General features: G+C 40.2%; 1 protein-coding gene across 1 annotated transcript in view; it reads left to right on the top strand.

Annotated features, from left to right (window-relative positions):
• Positions 1-988: 988 nt before the first annotated feature.
• Positions 989-19,509, top strand: part of KCNH6 (potassium voltage-gated channel subfamily H member 6) — a gene marked incomplete at its 5' end in the record, with an annotated part of 131,285 nt that continues 112,764 nt past the window's right edge. The window contains one exon of the mRNA XM_081344614.1: positions 989-1,064. Coding sequence (XP_081200740.1) covers positions 989-1,064 — 76 coding nt within the window. The remainder of the gene's footprint in view (positions 1,065-19,509) is intronic.

Below are 19,509 nucleotides of genomic sequence, written 5' to 3'. Positions count from 1 at the left end.
CTTTGTTTGTTCATCTGTAAGGTGGTGAGTTCACTGTGAAGAAGCACCGATTATCTCTCTATCTCTGGAGTGATTGGTGGATGGAATCTTTTGTTTGTTCCATTTTCTTTCCCAGTTACCAAACAAGTGGCTATATTGCAAAATGCCAAGAAGCCCAGTTTTTAAGTATAGCCGAAAGTGAACCGATGTCTACAAAAGCTTGTAAATGTGCTTTCTTGTTTCCCCTCTTTTCACCGCCTCCTCCTCCTACTCATGCTTTTTCTCCTTCCGCCCCCAGATTAGCAGCCAGCAACCCAGGTGGTATTCTGCCCAGGACGGGCTCTTCAGCACCACAGCCTGAGAACAGCTCCTCCTTTTATCGATTCCAAACTTATTCTTGCCGTCCGAGCATTAAAGGAACAGAAAGGGGGAGCGACAAGGAGACCCCTCCCAAAGGCGTGTGCCTCTCCTTCCAAGCCCCAATCTTTTCTTCAGCATCTTCCGCATTGAATTATAGACAAAGAGACATCTCTCTTCCCGTGAGTTTTTTCGGTTCCACGTCTATTTAGGATCCCAAAAAGAGAGAAGGGAAGTGGCTGCTGGTTATTGTCAGATTAACAGCTGTTGCTGCTGACAAGTCTTTGAGACAGCCACATATGGAATGGGACACTGATGACTAAGCATCATCATTAAAAAAAAGAAAAAGGAAATCCCCACCCCTTTTCCTTCTAGTGTTTGTTTCAACTCTCCCCCTCCTGCCCTTGGTGAAATTGTATTGGTCAGGAGCTAAAGAAAATTAAGGGAGGGATATGGGTACAAGGAGGGAATCTTTGCTCTCTTCACAGCTACCAAGCAGGAGAGTACCAGAGGCAAGGGCCTGTTAGCCAACTACCCCTTGGTTTCTCAGAGCAGAGCTCAATCTTCTTCGGCCTTTCTACTCAAAACCAGAGGATCTTACTGAACAGAGTGGCATTTCTCTTTCCCATTGGATGTGAACAAACATTTGAAAATGCCTGTCAGGAGAGGGCATGTGGCCCCTCAGAACACCTATTTGGATACAATCATCAGGAAATTTGAAGGACAAAGTAAGTAAAACATTTCTCTTGACTTTCAGTCTCTATGTTTTTTCTACTTGAAGGTCAGAACTAGCAGGGTAAAAGCTCTATTTTTTGCCTGTCAGCACTGTTGTGAACTGTGTGTCTGGAAATGAAAAGCTTAGTGACGGGATATATTAAGAGTGTTGCTCAATTACTTCTTGAAACTTCATGAATGTCAGAGTAGTCTATTCCCTTCAATCATACTAAAATAATATCTATGTCCAGCAAATTTTAAAACTGGACCATTTGGGTTCTGTGTGTGCACTGATATGTAAAAATATGAAATTAATCTTATTAATATTAAGAGAACAATTGCCAGATTTATCAATCTTTGAATTTATCAACAAAACATTACTTTCATTAAAATAGCACTTTGTCATATAGTGTGTTCACTGGGAATTTGTGAAATGAATGTTATTTACAGAGCAGAAATTCACTTGATAACATTCACAATACCATAAAAATATACTGTAGTCCTGTCTATCTGCCTAGGAGGTATTATGGTTAACAGTGCAACCCATATTTGTTTATTAAATGGTAAGCATACCTTATGTTATTTTCAGTAATTAGGTATAAGATTGCAGCATAAATATGTTAAAGCCTTACAACACCCTAAAACATCAATTATCTGAGCATTCTAGTTACATCATGTGTTCCAACAGCCAAAGGAAATCAGTTTTCCCAGCTCCATGTATTTTTACTAAAAATGAATTTTTGTATGCACACACAGAGATACTTCAATATTATGTTCTAGACTATATCCAGTCACATTTAATAATTATATAAATGCTGCTTGCTAAAAGTGACAGGATACAGTCTAGCAAGCAGAAAAGTAGCATAGTCTGTAAATGTTAGTACACTTCACACTTGCAGTATTGTCCACAAGTGTACCTAGAGAACAAAATCCAAATTCTCAAAAAAGTCTATATTGATATAACTGGATCTAAGAGAGGAGTCATACAGCCAACGTATTCAGTAAGCATTGACAGGCAAGCCACTATTTCATTCTCATCTTCATAGCTTTAAAATGAGAATGACATAAATTTAATTCACAGGGATTTGCAAAGCTAACAAACTTCAGAATTATTTTGCCAATGTTATATACACACTATATTTAAATAATATTTCTATCCATAGTATCTCCAATTGGCATAGAAATGATTTTTGCACCCATTCTGTTGGCTGTCTAATAAAAGGCAATAGCTGTTTCAGATGAACACACTTAAACTACAGAGACACTAATAACAATCATGCTGATCATACTGATAGTGCTTTAGCACAAATTAGATCAATTGGGCATTTGTTTTCATTATGTTTGGTCCCTTACTCTGGACCAATGTTAGCTGAACTGAAAAAGCCCAAAAAGGATGGACCTGATTAATTGCTGGATGGGACAGCAGCAGAAATCCAAGGCAGTTTGCTGCTACCACAGGAAACATATAATCAGGGGTTTTTTTCTCATAGAACGCTCAGAACGGAGTTCCGGCACCTTTTTTGGATGGAACCTTGTAGGATAGGCAAGGCGGGTTGTATGACATGTGTGAGTTCCGGCACCTTTTTCTTTTACAAAAAAAGCACTGCATATAATTACCAGGAATTAAGTTGAAGGGAAGCTTTACTTTATGTGACCATATTTATAATATATTTTACTTTAAATAGCTTGTTCCATTTTTCTACTCATGAATCATTACACAATCTACCTTACACTTGTTTTAGTAAAGTTTTTAAACAAATTGTCCCTCTCAGTATACAGAAATTTCCTTTGATATATACTTATGTAAACCTTAACAGAGTAAGAATGCCTGCAAATTTAAACCAAAAAGCCAGATTCCTTTTTTGAATGTTCATCCTTTTTTTAAGGAGCTCAAGGCAGTATTCTTTAACCCATTATGTAAAAATAACTGGCTGTTGTTGACTAATATTTGTGTGCATTTCAACAAAATATCTGTACTGTCATCCATTTGCCTTGGAAGCTGAATTTAGAACAATACCACATGTTAGGTTTTTTATTATTATTTCATCTGGAAATTTGTATCCATTTAATTGTTTTACCAGCTCCCCTTTTAGTTGATTAGACTCAATTATTTTATGTCATATCTGAAGATTCTTAGACTGCATCATGGAAATATCTTTGCATTGGGAGGTTTCCGGACAGCATTGAGGATGCTCTACAAGTTGGCACATTATTTTACTTTACTTAGTAGCAGAAGTGTGTGTAACAAAAAAGAGTCTGTAATAGAATAGAGAAGAAAAAAATGCTTCCAAACCGTGCTTAGGCAAGCCTACTTCAAGAGAAAAAATCAACAGGCAAAATCTTGCGAGGTAAAGTGAAGATTTCTTCCCAGTCCATACTCACTTAACCCTGAGTATCTCCAAAGATTCCAACTCAGGCTTAGGGTGATTTAAAAGCAAATGTAGGCAGGTCTTAAGCTGTATAATGCTTTAAAGAAAAGGGTTAAAGCACCCTGAGATGTTCCTAATAATCAATCTCAGTTAGTACTGGTAATCTAGTATGTGTGTCTTGTATTGATTGAAGTTTTCAAACAGCTTTCAGGGACAGCCCTGTTCTCAATCATCAAAATCTGGAGGTTGCTCTCTTTGTTCCAGATGGAATCACAGCTGGAGATAAGGTCTCAAATGGAGAAATACACTTTTTTATGCTACTTTGGATGACACTGGATGACAAGTGGTAAATGGCTTCTTTGAAGAGGCATTATTTTCACCCAGCTGAAGGATATTGAATAATTTCTGCTTAATGTTCTGATGATAATGAAACTTTAGGAATTCCTGGATATAATGGGTTGTCGGGTTTTGACCAAGGGACTATCCACACATTGTTGGAAACACAGACTAATTACTTCAGCAAGTTTGATCCTTGAAGTCTCTTTGAAAAGTTGTTTCAGGTCCCAGCAGAAGCCAGGTAGCTTTCGATGGGAAAACCATTTCTGTGAATAGATGAGGTACTAAAAAATGGCAAGGTATGAATGATCTAATATCACTTTAGATCTACCAAATCAAAGTTATTCTTTGCAAATTATGAGTGGTTTTATTTGGTGAATCTAAAGCTTCCTTAGAGGATTAAGGAATGCATTAAGGAGGCATTAAGGAGGCAGATAATGGGGAGCAAATGGCATTGGAAAAGTAGAAGGGGAAACAGAAAGAAAGAAAATTTAGCCCATCCCCAATATAATTGTTCTGTCCTCTTTTAAACTGAAAGCACGCTATAGATATTTGTTTTCCTTGAATAAATATATAGGCATCAAGCACTTTATAGTGGCAGAATCTTTATATAACTTGCCATTCTTACTGCCAACCTCTCCATCTTTATATACATATATATGCCAGCTATCCACTTTCCTACTCATCCATTCTGCTTTAAGCTCTAATTCACTGAAATATTGGTAAGCAATCTAATCCTCTCCTGGTGCCTTTGCCAAGATAATGTGGAGTTAGCCTAGCTGGTTTCTCTACAGCCATAATGGCAGAGGAATAACACATGGCAATTACTTGATAGAAAGGTAATGACACTCAATGAGAACAGCAGGAATGTTCCTGAAGACCTTGAGGAAATGCATTTCTGGATGTTATGCTGGGCTAATACAGCTGACACTTCTAGCTACCTCTTCTTCAACTTTTGTACCCAGTTATCTCTAAAATAGGCTTATTGAATAAACCACTCTAATGCAGAAAAACACATTTTTATTAAGTCCTATCTATCATGCATAAATCCTCTCTGTGGAGATTAAGAATCCATTCAGCAATGGGAAGTGCATCTAGAATTTAATGGGAATTCAAATATTTTATTTTTTTATTAATTATTTCTTATATGCTTTTATTCTTGTTGCTATGAGCCACCCATAAGTATAGAAAAAGGATGGGTGTGTTAATTAAATTAACAAGATATAAAAAAATACAGCACCTAGATTTCAGATCAATCAAGAATTTCCAATAATTCAATCAAAAGCATGTTGGATGTGCCACATAATATAGCATATCAATGTAGAAAAAATAAAAATATTGGTACTATTTCATCATTTTAAAAAGTAAATTGAGTTGTACTTAACCACCAATGATTTCATGGACTTACTTTTTGCAGTTTTCTTAGCAACAATGTAGAATTATAAATTATAAAAATTATTCAATATAAAATTGTTTGTCACAGTCTTCTTAAGGGATGTATTTTAATTTTCTCCAAAGCTGAAAGAGCATTTTCAGTCTGAAAATCCTATCACCCTGCTGTAAATATTTTAATTGTAAACATATTTAAGAACAATTACTTATTTTGGATATAGTGAGCCTTGCTTTTCTGATTAAATATTTTTGGGGAAGTCAAGCTATTAGCTAGCTAAATCTTGATAATGTGCCTAGTCCATAATCTGTTCTGATCATATCTGAAAAAATATTTTTCCCTTGGGAAATTGCAGTAATCACAATCAGAGGCTTTCCAAAATAGAGAGATTTGAAAGCCTTATATATTCTGGGAACTGTCTACTTCTTAACTTAGAGAACATCAGAGCTAAGTTATGGAACTCCTTTCAGTGCCAGTGCTCAACTCTGGAATGTGTGAAGTGATCATAAAAAAGAGAATGATTCACAGCACAACAGGGACAGGCTGTAGCGCCTTTCCCTGAGCGTTGTGTTATCATAACCAGAATTCACACATGTGGGGGAAAGATTTCAAAGCAGAACCCATAAAATATTGCTCTGGTTCAGAGGAAAGAAAGAAAGAAAGAAAGAAAGAAAGAAAGAAAGAAAGAAAGAAAGAAAGAAAGAAAGAAAGAAAGAAAGAAAGAAAGAAAGAAAGAAAGAAGGAAGGAAGGAAGGAAGGAAGGAAGGAAGGAAGGAAGGAAGGAAGGAAGGAAGGAAGGAAGGAAGGAAAGAAAGAAAGAAAGAAAGAAAGAAAGATGTATGTTTTGCACAATTAAATATGTTTTGCACAATTAAAAAAATCTAATATTGACTCAAATTATTCTTTTCATTACTTCAGTAGTGTTGCTTTAAAAAACAATTACTCTTACTCAACCTTGGATAGGAATAGAAACAAAATATAATGAAAACTGGAAAAAATGCCCTACAAATGGATGCAGTAATCAGAAATTAATTAAGGACTGTGCTAATAACTACCTGTGCTATATATCTTTCTATGACTATAAAAAACAGATGCTAATAAAAGAGGTACTAAAGCTGAAGACCATACTTTCGCTCAGTTGACCTCAATAGAACATTTTCAAGCACATCATTTAGCAATAGCACTTAAACTTAAAACACCAGTCCACAGTGCTTTAGTTTACAGCACTCTCTGAGTTGTTTACAGAGTCAGCATATTGCCTGGAACAATCTGAGTCCTCATTTGACTGGCCTCGGAAGGGTAGAAGGCTGAGACAACCTTGCACCAATTAGGATCAAACTCTTGGCAGTAGGCAGAGTCAGCCTGCAAAACTGCATTCTTACACTGCACCACAACAGCTCTTCATAATCATTTACTTATTATGCCATGTTTTATGGCATATTCCTCCTCCAAGGAGCTCAAGGTGCTTACATTACTATATTCCTCCCATAGCAATAGCAGTAGCAATAGCCCTCTCTAAGCAGTTTACAGAATCAGCATATTGCCCCCAACAATCTGGGTCCTCATTTTACCGACCTCGGAAGGATGGAAGGCTGAGTCAACCTTGAACCATTCAAAATAAAATTCTTGGAGTGAGCAATGAGTTAGCCTTCCTCCTTTACACATAGTCCTTAACTTACCACTGGTCACTTAGTGACCATTCAAAGTTATGACAGACCTGCCTAGGAATATTTACAACCAGTTATGATAGCTGCCTTCTCCCATGGTAATTTAACCGCATTTCAGGCAGTTGATATCCGGCCACATTTACAGCTATCCCACAGTCACTTGAACATGTTTACAATATTTTTGCCAAAGCACGCATTTACTACCAGTTTTTGGCAAAATCAGCCCATAGCAAACAATTGGCTTGCTTAACAATTGTGGCATTTGCTTAACATGCACTAAACCAAGGGTCATAAAATCACGTCTGTAGTCATGAAATGCTTCAAAAGACTGGTTCTCCAACATCTCAGGACATGCCTCCCACTGGATTTCGATAAACATCAATTTGCCTACAGGGCAAACAGGTTGACAGATAGCTACTGCTTTACACTCTGTAGCAAGTCATCTTGAGAAACCTGGAAGCTATGTCAGGATGCTTTTTGTTGATTATAGCTTGGCTTTCAACACCATTTTGCCAAGCACTCTCATCAAGAAGCTGACTGACTTGAAATTTTGCCCCTCTATCTGCGATTGGATTCAAGACTTTGTCAGGGACCGGTTACAAACAGTGAGGGTCGGGTCTGCTTTGTCCACCCCCCCCCTGAAGCTTTGCACCAGCTCATCACAGGGCTGTGTTCTTAGCTCCTATCTGTACTCTTTGTACACGTATGACTGTGTATCATCCGATCCATCTACTGCGATAATTAAGTTTGCAGATGATACTACCGTGGTGGGTCTTATTACAGGTGGGGATGAGACAGCATACAGGGCGGAGGTACAAAAACTATCCATATGGTGTTGTAACAACAACTTGCACCTGAACATTGGCAAGACGAAAGAGATGGTGCTAGACTTCCAGAGGAAAAAGGAGGAACCTGCCCCACTTTACATTGGGGAGGACTGTGTGGAGAGAGTTTCCTCCTTTAGATTTCTGGGAGTCTACCTCTGCGAAGATCTGACCTGGCAAGTTAATACAACCCAGGTGGCCAGAAAGGCCCAACAGAGACTTCACTTTCTCAGGGTCTTGCGGAAGAACCGGGTAGAACAACAGCTAATGACCCTCTTTTACCGGTCTACTATAGAGAGCGTCCTCTCGTACTGTATTGTGGTTTGGTATGCTGGTCTGACAGCCATGGATAGGAAAGTATTACAGAGGGTGGTGAGCACAGCACAAGACATTGTGGGCTGTCCCCTGACACCACTGGATGACATTGTCAGGGCTTGCTGCCTTGGAAGAGTGAGGAAAATTCTCAGGGATGACTCACACCCTGGACGGTATCTCTTTACTCTCCTATCATTGGTATATAGGAGTATAGCCAGCCGTACCAACAGGCTGAAGAACAGCTTTTATCCATGGGCTGTTGGCTTTTGAACAGGATATAATTTTATAAATTTTATGCATGATTGACTTGCAAGGCCAGTGTGTTGTGCAATTAGCTCACATGGTGTAATAAGATGGAGAGTTTGTGTCACTGTAAGTTGGGGATGTGGGCACGAAGGGAGGCTCAGCCAATCTCAATGTATACATGGTTGTACTTTGACAATAAAGATTCATTCATTCATGTTGGTCATGTGATAAGCTAAAAAAATGTGGGATAGACAGTATCACCACCAAAGGATTTATAATTGGATGACAAACTGCACTCAATGTGTAATTCTTAATGGAACTACATCTACATGGAGGGTAGTAAGCAGACGGGTACTCTAAGGTTCTGTTTTAGGCCCAGTACTCTTCAATATCTTCATAAATGATTTAGATGAGGGCATAGAAAGGGCACTCATCAAATTTGCAGATGGCTCTAAACTGGCAGGTTTAACCAACACCCCAGAAGATTGGCTCAAAATCCTAATGGATCTTGATAGACTTGAACACTGGGCCCTATCTAACAAAATGAAATTCAATGTAGAGAAAAATAAGGCTTTACACTTAGGCAAGAATAATCAAATGAACAGGTACGTATTAAGTGACCCAATAGCAGTAGCTATGAGAGGGATCTTGGAATCCTAGTGGACAATCATTTAAATATGAACTAGCAGTGTGCAACAGCAGCCAAAAAAGCCAATGCAATCCTAGCTTGCATTAATACAGGGATATAGTTAGGATCACATTAAGTTTTAGTACTACTTTATAAAGCCTTAGTAAGACCATGCTTAGAATACTGCATCCAGTTTTGGTCACCATATTATAAGAAAGATGATAAGACTTTAGAAAGAGTGCAGAGAAGAGCAACAACAAAGATGTTTTATACCAGCCTGCTACCGGCCCTGCAGAAAAGGCAGGGACAACCCCTTTTACAAGAAGGCAAGAGGCTGGAATTACGCCTGCCAAATTTATTGCTACAAAAACAAATAGAACAAGACACGAACCAAGAAACAGGAGCTTTTCAAGCGGTTGCCTTCAGCAAACCAGCCCTCCCACGCATTCCCCCTTAAATACAGTTCAGGGCGTGGCTTCTCTCTGCCTCCTTCCCATTGCCTTCCTCTGTTTACTCATGATTGACTGCCTCCTGCGTCGGGTGTCCTTGAACAGGGCCAGCTGTGGGTCACCTTCGTCCACGCTGTCAGGCTCACACAGCTGGGTCTGCGTTGTGACCAGATGAGAGGGGCCTGGCTGAGGGCTCTCATCAAGCTGTCCAATCCCCTCAGCAAGCTCTTCAACACCCCCCTCCTCCTCCACCTCTGAGTCATTCGACCCAACTGCCGAACCCACAGGCTGACCCTGAATCACAACAAAAGATGATTAGGGGGCTGGAAGCTAAAACATATGAAAAACAGTTGCAGGAATTGCGTATGGCTAGTCTAGTGAAAAGGACTAAGGGCAACATTATAGTGGTGTTCCAATATTTGAAGGGCTGCCATGAAGAAGGGGGGGGGGTGTCAACTTATTCTCCAAAGCACCAGAAGGCAAGATAAGAAACAATGGATGGAAACTAATCAAAGGGAGAAGCAACCTAGAACTAAAGGGAAATTTCCTCATAGTGAGAATAATTAATCAGTGGAATGGCTTGCCTCCAGAAGTAGTGGGCGCTCCATTGCTGGAGGCTTTTAAGAAGAGACTGGACAGCCACTTGTCTGAAATGGCATAGTCTCCTGCTTGAGCCGGGGGCTGGACTAAAAGACTTGCAAAGTCCCTTCCGACTCTTGTTATTCTGTTCTGTTTTATAACTATCATGAAATACAACCATAATAGGCATGTTGTATTATAGTTGTAAGTTGAGGACTATTCTAGTTTCATCCTGAATTATAATAACCTTTTATTAGAACAATCTTGTCAAATAGACTGTGATTGGGAAATAATGGTGACTGGCCCAATGTCATTAAGTCTACTCCATGCCAAAGGGAAAAAAGGATCCTGTCAGATAATTATGAATGGACTTAATTGGGTTAAAATAGAACTACTCATATCCTAGGGCAAGGCCATTTTTTCCTCATACTACATAATTAAATTCATAAATTTATACCTATTTGATATAAATTTGGGAAGGACAGAAATTATTCTTGATTGCTGCCCTCTATTTTCTCTTGTTTTTTTTAATTTTCTTTTTCATGCATGACACTAAATTTATTCAATACAAAGAAGAGAGAAATAGAGAAAATTACTGGATTAGATACTGCATATTGATGAAAAAGCTATTTCTGCTGAATATATTTTGCCAGTTCCAATGTGGTTTCAAATGAGACAAATTCAACCATCCCTTTCTAAGATTATTAGGTGTTATCCATTACAACCATTGACAACACTTGAAAAATGATGAACTTCTGTTTCATTTAAAATCAAAGGAATTGCATTAATATTATATAAAAGTCTTATATCAAGCATGACAGGTTCTTCTGTAAGTCTTAAAAAACTAAAAAAAAAGGATTTGAGATATGAATTTAACAAATCTAATTGCAGGTTTTATGGCATAAAAATCCACCTAAATCTATGTCATCAAGCTCTAGTGATACAAACCAAATCAACTATACATCAGAAAAACGTTTTTCCTGATTACCTTCAACTATATCAGAAACACTGATGTTTAAAATATTTTCTTTCTATGTGTTTGATGTGTAAATATAGGTTTCTTTGTTTTCTTCTTGATGCTGTTGTTTTAGTTCTTGTTTATACAGAATTTATTTTAAAATTCTGTACATCTTGTTTTTTCTTGATTATTTTTTTGTCCAATAACACAGCTATAAAAAAGAAATAAATTTTAATCTGTATCTTTATCTCCAAACCTAATCAAACATACTAATTAATTAAACTAAATTGGGTGTTATGATTTGACTCATAAACATGTAGTCATTAATATTAAGACTACATTTAATTGTAATATATCAGCTAATCCCAAAATAGAGCATTTTAACAGTCCAGTATTTTAACAGTTTAGATAATGATCAATTATATCAAACCATAAACATCAAACAGTTATCTGGTATTAATAATTACTTTTACACATCAATGTTATTGTACAAGCATTATGACAAAGTTACTAACATTTAGTAACAGTAAGTTTTAATAAACATATTTCCAACAGCTCTTACAATAAAACACTTGTTTCAGTCATTAGTCCTAACAGGTAATCTTATTTCTCAATTTACATTCAATGAAATGAGTATGAGTTAAAAAAAATCAAATTATTGAAATCCAAAATATTAGGATTTCAAACCCCATCACACATCATTAACAATGGAGACTTCAGGAAGCTTATCTCTGTTAGGCTTACCTTAAAACCACCAAATGGGATAGAATTTCTCACAGGTTGATTGAGAGAATAAGATTTAATACTACTTAGACTCTCTGCTCATAATCATTCTCATCCTAGTGACAAAAAGTACAAGAAAGTACAAAAAAAAAATTAAAATGTCAAAGATTGTAGAGAATAAGGAACATGTCTTTGACAGAGACAGTCTGTTGCCATGACAATAAGGGGCAAAACATTGTTTAAGTCCAGATATGCCTCCACACAATGTTTGGAAGCTGCTTAGCCAGATAGTTTCTTAATTCACTGAACCATAAGGAGGAGGAGGAAGAACAACACAATCAGATTTACAAGGTTCTATTATTACAGGTAGGGACGCGGTGGCTCAGTGGGTTAGGACGCTGAGCTTGTCGATCAGAAGGTCGGCAGTTTGGTGGCTCGAATCCCGAGTGCTGCATAACAGAGCGAGCGCCTGTTACTCGTCCCAGCTTCTGCCAACCTAGCAGTTCGAAAGCACGTAAAAATGCAAGTAGAAAAATAGGGACCCTACGGTGGGAAGGTAACAGCGTTCCGTGCGCCTTTGGCGTCTGGTCATGCTGGCCACATGACCACGGAGATGTCCTCGGACGAGCGCTGGCCCTTTGGCTTTGAAACGGAGATGAGCACTGGCCCCTGGAGTCGGAAACGACTAGCACGTGTGTGCGGGGGAACCTTTACCTTTACCTTTATTATTACAGGTAGTCTCTGTCTCTAGACCTTTACTTTTCACAGGGTAAGCAGAAAAGATTGGGAAGAAGACAAGCCAAATAATTGCCAAAAATAGATATTTGAAGAAGTCCCTTAGTCAATCCTAACTCAATGAAGACTTCCTTGCAACTGTTTATGATAAAGTAATAGTTATACTTCATGATAATTTGATAATTATCCTAATCAAACCAAGACGGCCCGCTTAAATCAAGTCCTTTTTCTCTGAGAAACTAGCCAAATGTCTTTTGGAAGGCCTATTATCCATAACTGATTTGCTTTTCACAAAACTGGCAAATCCATCATATCCTATCTATGAATTTCATATAGCCTTTTTGTTTATAGGAAACCTGCTACAAATCTATTTTATTAAAATATTTATCTTCAATGTGGGCATAAACCCAGATGGCTAAAAGTCATGTCTATGATAGTAGGATTATATTGCTTTCAAAAAACAATAAAGTAACCTGCTACATTCAGAATATCTCATTATAAACTGATTTTCAGCATACTTTCTACGCATCACATTGTTTTAATCCTTTGCTGTGTATGTTTCCCAAATGCAGGGTTTTAAAAGACAAATTCCTCCATGCTAAGACTCCTTTAATAGAGGGAGGGAAGGAGGGAGAAAACAAAATATGATCACATTCAATTTGAAAAAAAGTAAATGTAGCCTCTTTTCCCTTGCTGGGAAATTACACCTTTAAAAACAAAACACATTTAAATTCAACTAGAAATCCTGTTCTTTTGGATCTGTTCACAGAAAGAATGCAGAATCAGATACAGTAAAATGAAATGAAATCCCTCAATTAGTCAATATCATATCTGAGCAGCTTGAAGTTCTTTTCTGCTTTTTTAAGAGGCACAGAATAATTTGTTTCTATTCATTCTCTTTATATTGTTCATAATTGTACATTCTCCCTATAGTGCACCCATCAAAGTTCTGCTTAATAGCTTTTTCACAGAACACTCAGTAGATTTCCTTTTTTTTCTCTTTCTTCACATTTAACATTAATCATGAGCAGCCATAGTGGTCATCCCTCAATTATTGATGTTCTTTTCGTTTAAGGAAAGTCCATGCACACCTTAATGCTATCTTAATTAGTTCAGTGAAAGAAACAACTAGACATTTTAGAACTGCACATCCTAACCAGAAAAGCAAAGATGTCCTCATGGGTATAATAGAAATCTGGTAGCAGTTGAGACCCATGACTACAATGTAAAAGTTGAAGGATATCACTTCTTCAGCAGATCCAGTAAAAAAAGGTAGTAAAGTGACACTGTCTGGAAAGAAGTCATAGCTTTGGAGGCATTCATGTTTTGAATATGGAAGTTCTATTGGAAGCATCTAGGTGAGATATAAAGGAGTTAGAAGCAAAAAAATTACCTTTATGGAATTTGATTATAGACTACCTGCTCTGGTGGAGGATATTGATAACATATAGAAGAGTCCCACTAATTTCTGATCTCTTTTTCAAATGATGGAAAAAGAATCAACGGGGTCAGCTCTTCTGATCTTAGCGCTGACAAATAAAGCAGAATTGATTGATGAACTCAAAATGTGAAACATCTTAGAAAAAGCAGGTTATGTTATGTTGGAGTTCAGAATAACAGGGACAGAAAAAGACTTCCAAAAGACAGATTTTAGTAAAATGGGACAAAACATAGCTAGCCGATACTAGCTTGACATTTTAAAGAATAAACAAGTCAAAGAGGGATGAAAGACTCTGAAAAGTGTAACACTAGATGCAAGAGATTACAAGTGATCTTCATGAAGAAAGGAAAATAGGGATACGAGGCTTATTGATGAACAGCAAGCACATTGACAGAACTTGAGTAGTAAAAGGAGATGTACAGGAAATGGAAGCAGAGGCAATAACTAAGGACAATTACAATCTAGTAATTCAAACCTGTAGGGATAGAATTAGAAAGGCTGAAGGTCAGAATTTTGAATCTGGTAGGAAAGCATAATCTAATAAAGGATTATCAAAAATAAAGGAAAAAATCTAGGAGGTTGTTAATTTATTGAAACTGAAAGGAAGGGAATACTGAGGAGCTATGGGAAAGCTATGTCTGAGAAAGCTATGTCTGAGAAAGCTTTGCAAATAGCTGAGGAAAGAAGGGAAGTGAAAGGCAAGGGAGAAAGAGAAAGATACACCCAACTGAATGCAGAATTCCAGAGAATAGCTAGAAGAGATAAGAATGCCCTCTTAAATGAACAGTGCAAAGGAATAGAAGAAAACAATAGAATAGAGACGACCAGAGATCTCTTCAAGAAAATTGGAGAGATGAAGAGAACGTTTCATGAAAAGATGGGCATGATAAAGGACCAAAATGGCAGGGACCTTACAGAGGCAGAAGAGATTAAGAAGAGGTGGCAAAACTACACAGAAGAACTGTACAAGAACGAACTTAACGTCCCAGATAACCACGATTGGGTGGTCACTGACCCCGACGAAGACATCCTAGAATGTGAAATGAAATTGGCCTTAGGAAATCTGAGCAACAACAAAGCTAGTGGAGGTGACAGTATTCCAGCTGAGCTATTCATAATCTTAAAAGACGATGCAGTAAAAGTGCTACACTCAATTTGCCAGCAAATTTGGAAAACTCAACAGTGGCCAAAGGATTGGAAAAGGTCAGTTTACATTCCAATTCCAAAGAAAGGCAATACCAAAGAATGTTCAAACTATCACACTGTTGTGTAGCCAGTTCTTTGCAAGCAATAAACGAGACGGAAGGTTGCAAACAGGAACATGCTTTATTTAGGCAAACAGGAACAGAACTGAAACAGTGGCTGCTGCACAGCTACTTATATGGTTGGACACTAGGCTGCAGCCAATAGGTTTAAAGGAACCCATTCCCGCCCCAAGTCAACCAATGATCTTCTTGGAGACAGCAAGTCTGGTTTAGTCATTGACCGTTACACAGACACACCATTGAGCAACCTTAAAGCAGCATTCAAACAAACACGTGAATCAGTACAAGTAAAAATCCCAATACATCACATCCCTTCCTCCTAGAATGTACACACATTATTAATAATATAATCTTGAAGATATTTTGGTGGTCTACGTGACCGTTCAGAATGCCTGGGGGTTCTGGGCAACGCCTGGTTTACCAGCTTGCCTGCCAGGCTGGGTAGACCAGGATTCTTGGGGTCACATGAGTTGAATTGACTCGAGTCTCTTTGGCTGGCCATTCCTGGTTGGCCCAAACCAAAGTCCAATGTGATAGCTGGGTCGGCAGAGCTGCTGCCTTGTTTGGGTTTTCCTTCCCCGTCAGGAAACCCAAGTTGCACTCCCGGGCTGTGTACATCTACGGCCACCTCCCCTTTGTAATGACTGAATGAGTCCTCAGAGCATGTGAACTGCTCTTTTAGGCTGCTGGCTGCCAGCTCTTGTTGCGGACCCACTGAGAGGTCCTTGTTTAGTGGCCGTTCTGCAAAACACCTTCACAACTGATCAATAAGTTGGTGAATGACTCGCCCCCCCAAACCACCTCATAGGAGAGGGGTCCTGAGACTTTAACAATTTTACCCGGCACCCACAAGTTCCCATGCCCGTAGTTCTGGGCTCACACCCCATCACCCACTTGCAACCCCCTTGGTGCCTTTGGACATGTGGTGTCTGCTGCTACCCGGTCAGGATGCAATCTGTCCAGTTTCGTGATTAATCTTCTTCCCCAGAAAAGCTCTGCTGGGCTTTTGCCCCTTGCTGTGCAAGGCATAGTGTGCTGGCAAAGCAAGAAAACAGCCAGCCTATGGTGCCAATCCCCTGAAAAAATGTGCTTGAGTGACTCTTTCATTGTACGCACCATGCATTCAGCCTGCCCGTTAGTTGAGGGGTGAAAAGGAGCCGACATTGCATGCCTTATGAGGTTAGCCCTCAAGAAGGCCTGAAATTCTGACGCTGTGAACTGGGCCCTGTTGTCCAAGGCTAAGACGTCTGGCAGCCCACGTGTAGCAAAAAGCTTCCTAAGTACCTGGGTGGTCCTAGCAGTAATCATATTAAGTATTGGAATTACTTCCAACCATTTAGAGTGGCTGTCAACCACTATCAAAAACAGCTGTCCCTAAAAGGGCCCAGCGAAGTCAACGTGAATCCTTGACCACGGTGTATGAGTCTCCTCCCATCAGTGGACAGGGGCCTGCGGCATCTCTGGTCTGGACTGTTGGCACATGTAACACCCTTGTACTTGGGCTTCGATAGCCTTATCTAACCCTGGCCACCAAAGGTAGCTCCATGCCAGTGCTTTCATCTGGACAATACCTGGATGGCCCTCATGCAGAGACTGGAGCACACAGTGCCTTAATGAACTGGGAACAATAACCCTGCTCCCCCATAAAATGCAGCTTTTGTGAACTGAAAGCTCATGTCTACATGTGAAGTAGCTCTGGAACTCTGGTCCCGAGCTATTTTCCAGCCACCCTGCGTGAACCCATGACAACACCCTGGTTAAAATTTTGTCTGCGCCAGTTTCCGCAGCTACATCCCCAGCATGGAGGGGAAGTTCAGGCAAATTGAATTGACAGGTGTGTGCTGCTGGAGCCAGATTTGGCTCCACATGTGGCAATGGCAACCTGCAAAGGCCATCTGCTTGGCCCATGTCTTTGCCAGGTTTGTGAACCAGCCTGTAGCTGTAGGCTGACATAAAAATGGACCACCTTAACATTCTTGAGGAAAGTATTTGAGGTGTCTGCCTATCAGTGGTAAATAACCCCAGCAATGGCTTGTGGTCAGTGAAAACTGTGAATTTCCAGCCATACAAATAATCGTGAAATTTTTTAACTCCGGCCACAATGGCCAGAGCCTCTTTGTCAATCTGAGCATAATTTCACTCAGCCAAGGACAAAGTCCTTGAATAATAAGCAATGGGGAATTGAGTCCCATCATCTGACAAGTGGCTTAGTACAGCCCTCACCCCATAAGGGGATGCGTCACACACAATACACACTGGCAAATTTTCATTAAAGTGTGTAAGCACTGAATTTGAGGACAGTAGTGATTTTACTGCCTTAAAATTATTTTCTTTTACCTTGTTTCCACTTCCACAGGGTGTTCTTGTCTAAGAGCCGGTGTAACGGCTCTGCCACTGCGGCCTTGTTAGGAAGGAACACATGGTAAAAATTCAGGAGACCCATGAATGCCTGGAACTCTCCCATGGATCTGAGGCTTGGTGCCAGCTGAATTGCCTTCAGGTTGGACTTGGCAGGATGGATGCCTTCAGCATCGATATGGAACCCCAGGGATTCAGTGGAAGGAACCCCAATTTTACACTTGTCCCTTTTCAGCTTGAGTCCCGCTGTGTGGAACCGCTGAAGGACGGCTTTGAGCCACTTTGCTAGCACCTCAGTGGACTCACCGGTGATGAATCATCAAAATATGGGCAGACCCCTGGAATACCCTTGAGTGTACACTCCATAACTCCCTGGAAGATTCCCGGGGCTACGCTAACCCAGAATTAGAGGTGCTTGACCCTAAAAGCCCCCCTATGTGTCACAATTGTTTGTGTGGCTGCTGTGGCCTCATCCACTGGTAACTGCTGATAGGCCTGTGCCAAATCTAACTTAGCAAACACGGTACCCCCTTGCAGTGATGCCAAAATGTGGCTAACGACTGGCACTGGGTATGCAAGCTGCTGCAGTGCTTGGTTAATGTTGCACTTGTAATCAGCGCAAATCCTGATCTCCCCATTGGCCTTAAGTGGCGTGACAATGTGAGTTTCCCATTCACTCCCATCTACAGGCTGTAATACCCCCTGACTGACTAGCTTGTCCAGTTCTGCATTGATTTTGTGTTTTAGTGCAAAAGGCACTCAATGGGGCTTAATCCTAATGGGTGTTATGGAAGGATCAAGCTTAAAGGCTATCAGAGGGCCCTTGTACTCTCCCAAGCTTGTGTCAAAAAAATCTGCCAATTCCTCACATACTGATGCCAAGTTCGCCACTTGTGTCCAGTGGATCCTGGTTACTTGAATGCGCAAGGTATCAAACAAATCAAGCCCAATTAGGCTTGTTCTCTGGCCCTCTACCACAATGACATCTAGGGCTCCCAAAAGCCCTTGAATTTCACAGCCAAAGTGGCCTCTCCCTTGACTGCTACTCAGAAATTCTGGAAGTCTGTTAGAATGATGTCAGATGGCTTAAACTTGGCCCATCTCTTGTTGTGGCTGCACACGAACTGGAAAGTCTCAAGGGAAATAATGGATACAATTGAACCAGTGTCCAGTTCCATCCTGCAAGGAACACCTTGCAGCTTGACTTGAAGCCGAAGTTTTTGTTTAAGGGGGTGGCTAGCTCCCGTGTGGTAGACACTCCTGCAGCTGGAGCAGAACCCTATTCTATGCTGCCCCGGGGCCCCAGTACCTCTTCTGATCAGTTCATCCAGTTGGTGGTCCTTCTGGTGACCTCTACAGATGGCTGTGATGTGGACAGATTTTTCACAGGCCCGACACATGGCTGTCCTGAATTGAAAGTCTGCTCGTTGGTGGCGGCCGCCACAGCCCAATCATCAAAAGAAGGGAACTGCCTTGTAAATGGGCTTCTGTTCCTTTTCTTGGTGCTGTTGAATCTTGTCGACTTTGTGGTCAGAGTTGACATCTTCTCATTGCTCGGCATCCTTGTGGTGGACAGCTTCTTCGTGTGGAGTGCTTTTGGCGGGCTGCAATGCCTTCATGGCCCTGCTGGTGGCTTCATCCCCCATAACTTCTTTTAAGGCTTCTTGGAGCGACAGAGTCTCCTTCACGAAAAGTTTTTGTTGGAGCTCTCTACTCCTGAGTTCACAGACGAGGCGATCTCAAAGCCTTTCTTCCAAATCCATGAACTGACAAAGGCACGAAGCTTGTCTCAACGCCACGATAAACTCTGTGGCCATCTCGCTGGGTTGTTGTACTCGCTGTTTGAAAGCATGCCTCTACACTATCACTGACAGCTTTGGTTGGAAATGGTCGCTGAGCCATTTCTTCAGGTCCACGTAAGTAACGGACTCCAGCTGTGCCTGTGCAACCAAGTTCTCAGCGATGTCGAATGTTGCAGGCCCACAGACACAGAGAAGTGTTGCGGCCTTCAGGTCATCTTTGTCAACTTGATTTGCTTGGAGTTAATTCTTGCTTGGAGTTAATTCTCCACTCTTGAAATGTAGGACGACCATCTCTCTGGGTGCATGACATCGAATTCTTCGAGCTCTCCAACCTTCAACATGGTGAGAAGTCTTCATGGCTCATGTCTCGCATT

The sequence above is a fragment of the Vipera berus genome, assembly GCF_964194415.1.
Source record: "Vipera berus genome assembly, chromosome: Z".
NCBI lineage: Eukaryota > Metazoa > Chordata > Lepidosauria > Squamata > Viperidae > Vipera > Vipera berus.
The sequence above is the reverse complement of the archived record's forward strand: the minus strand, read 5'-3'. Positions and strand labels throughout refer to the sequence as shown.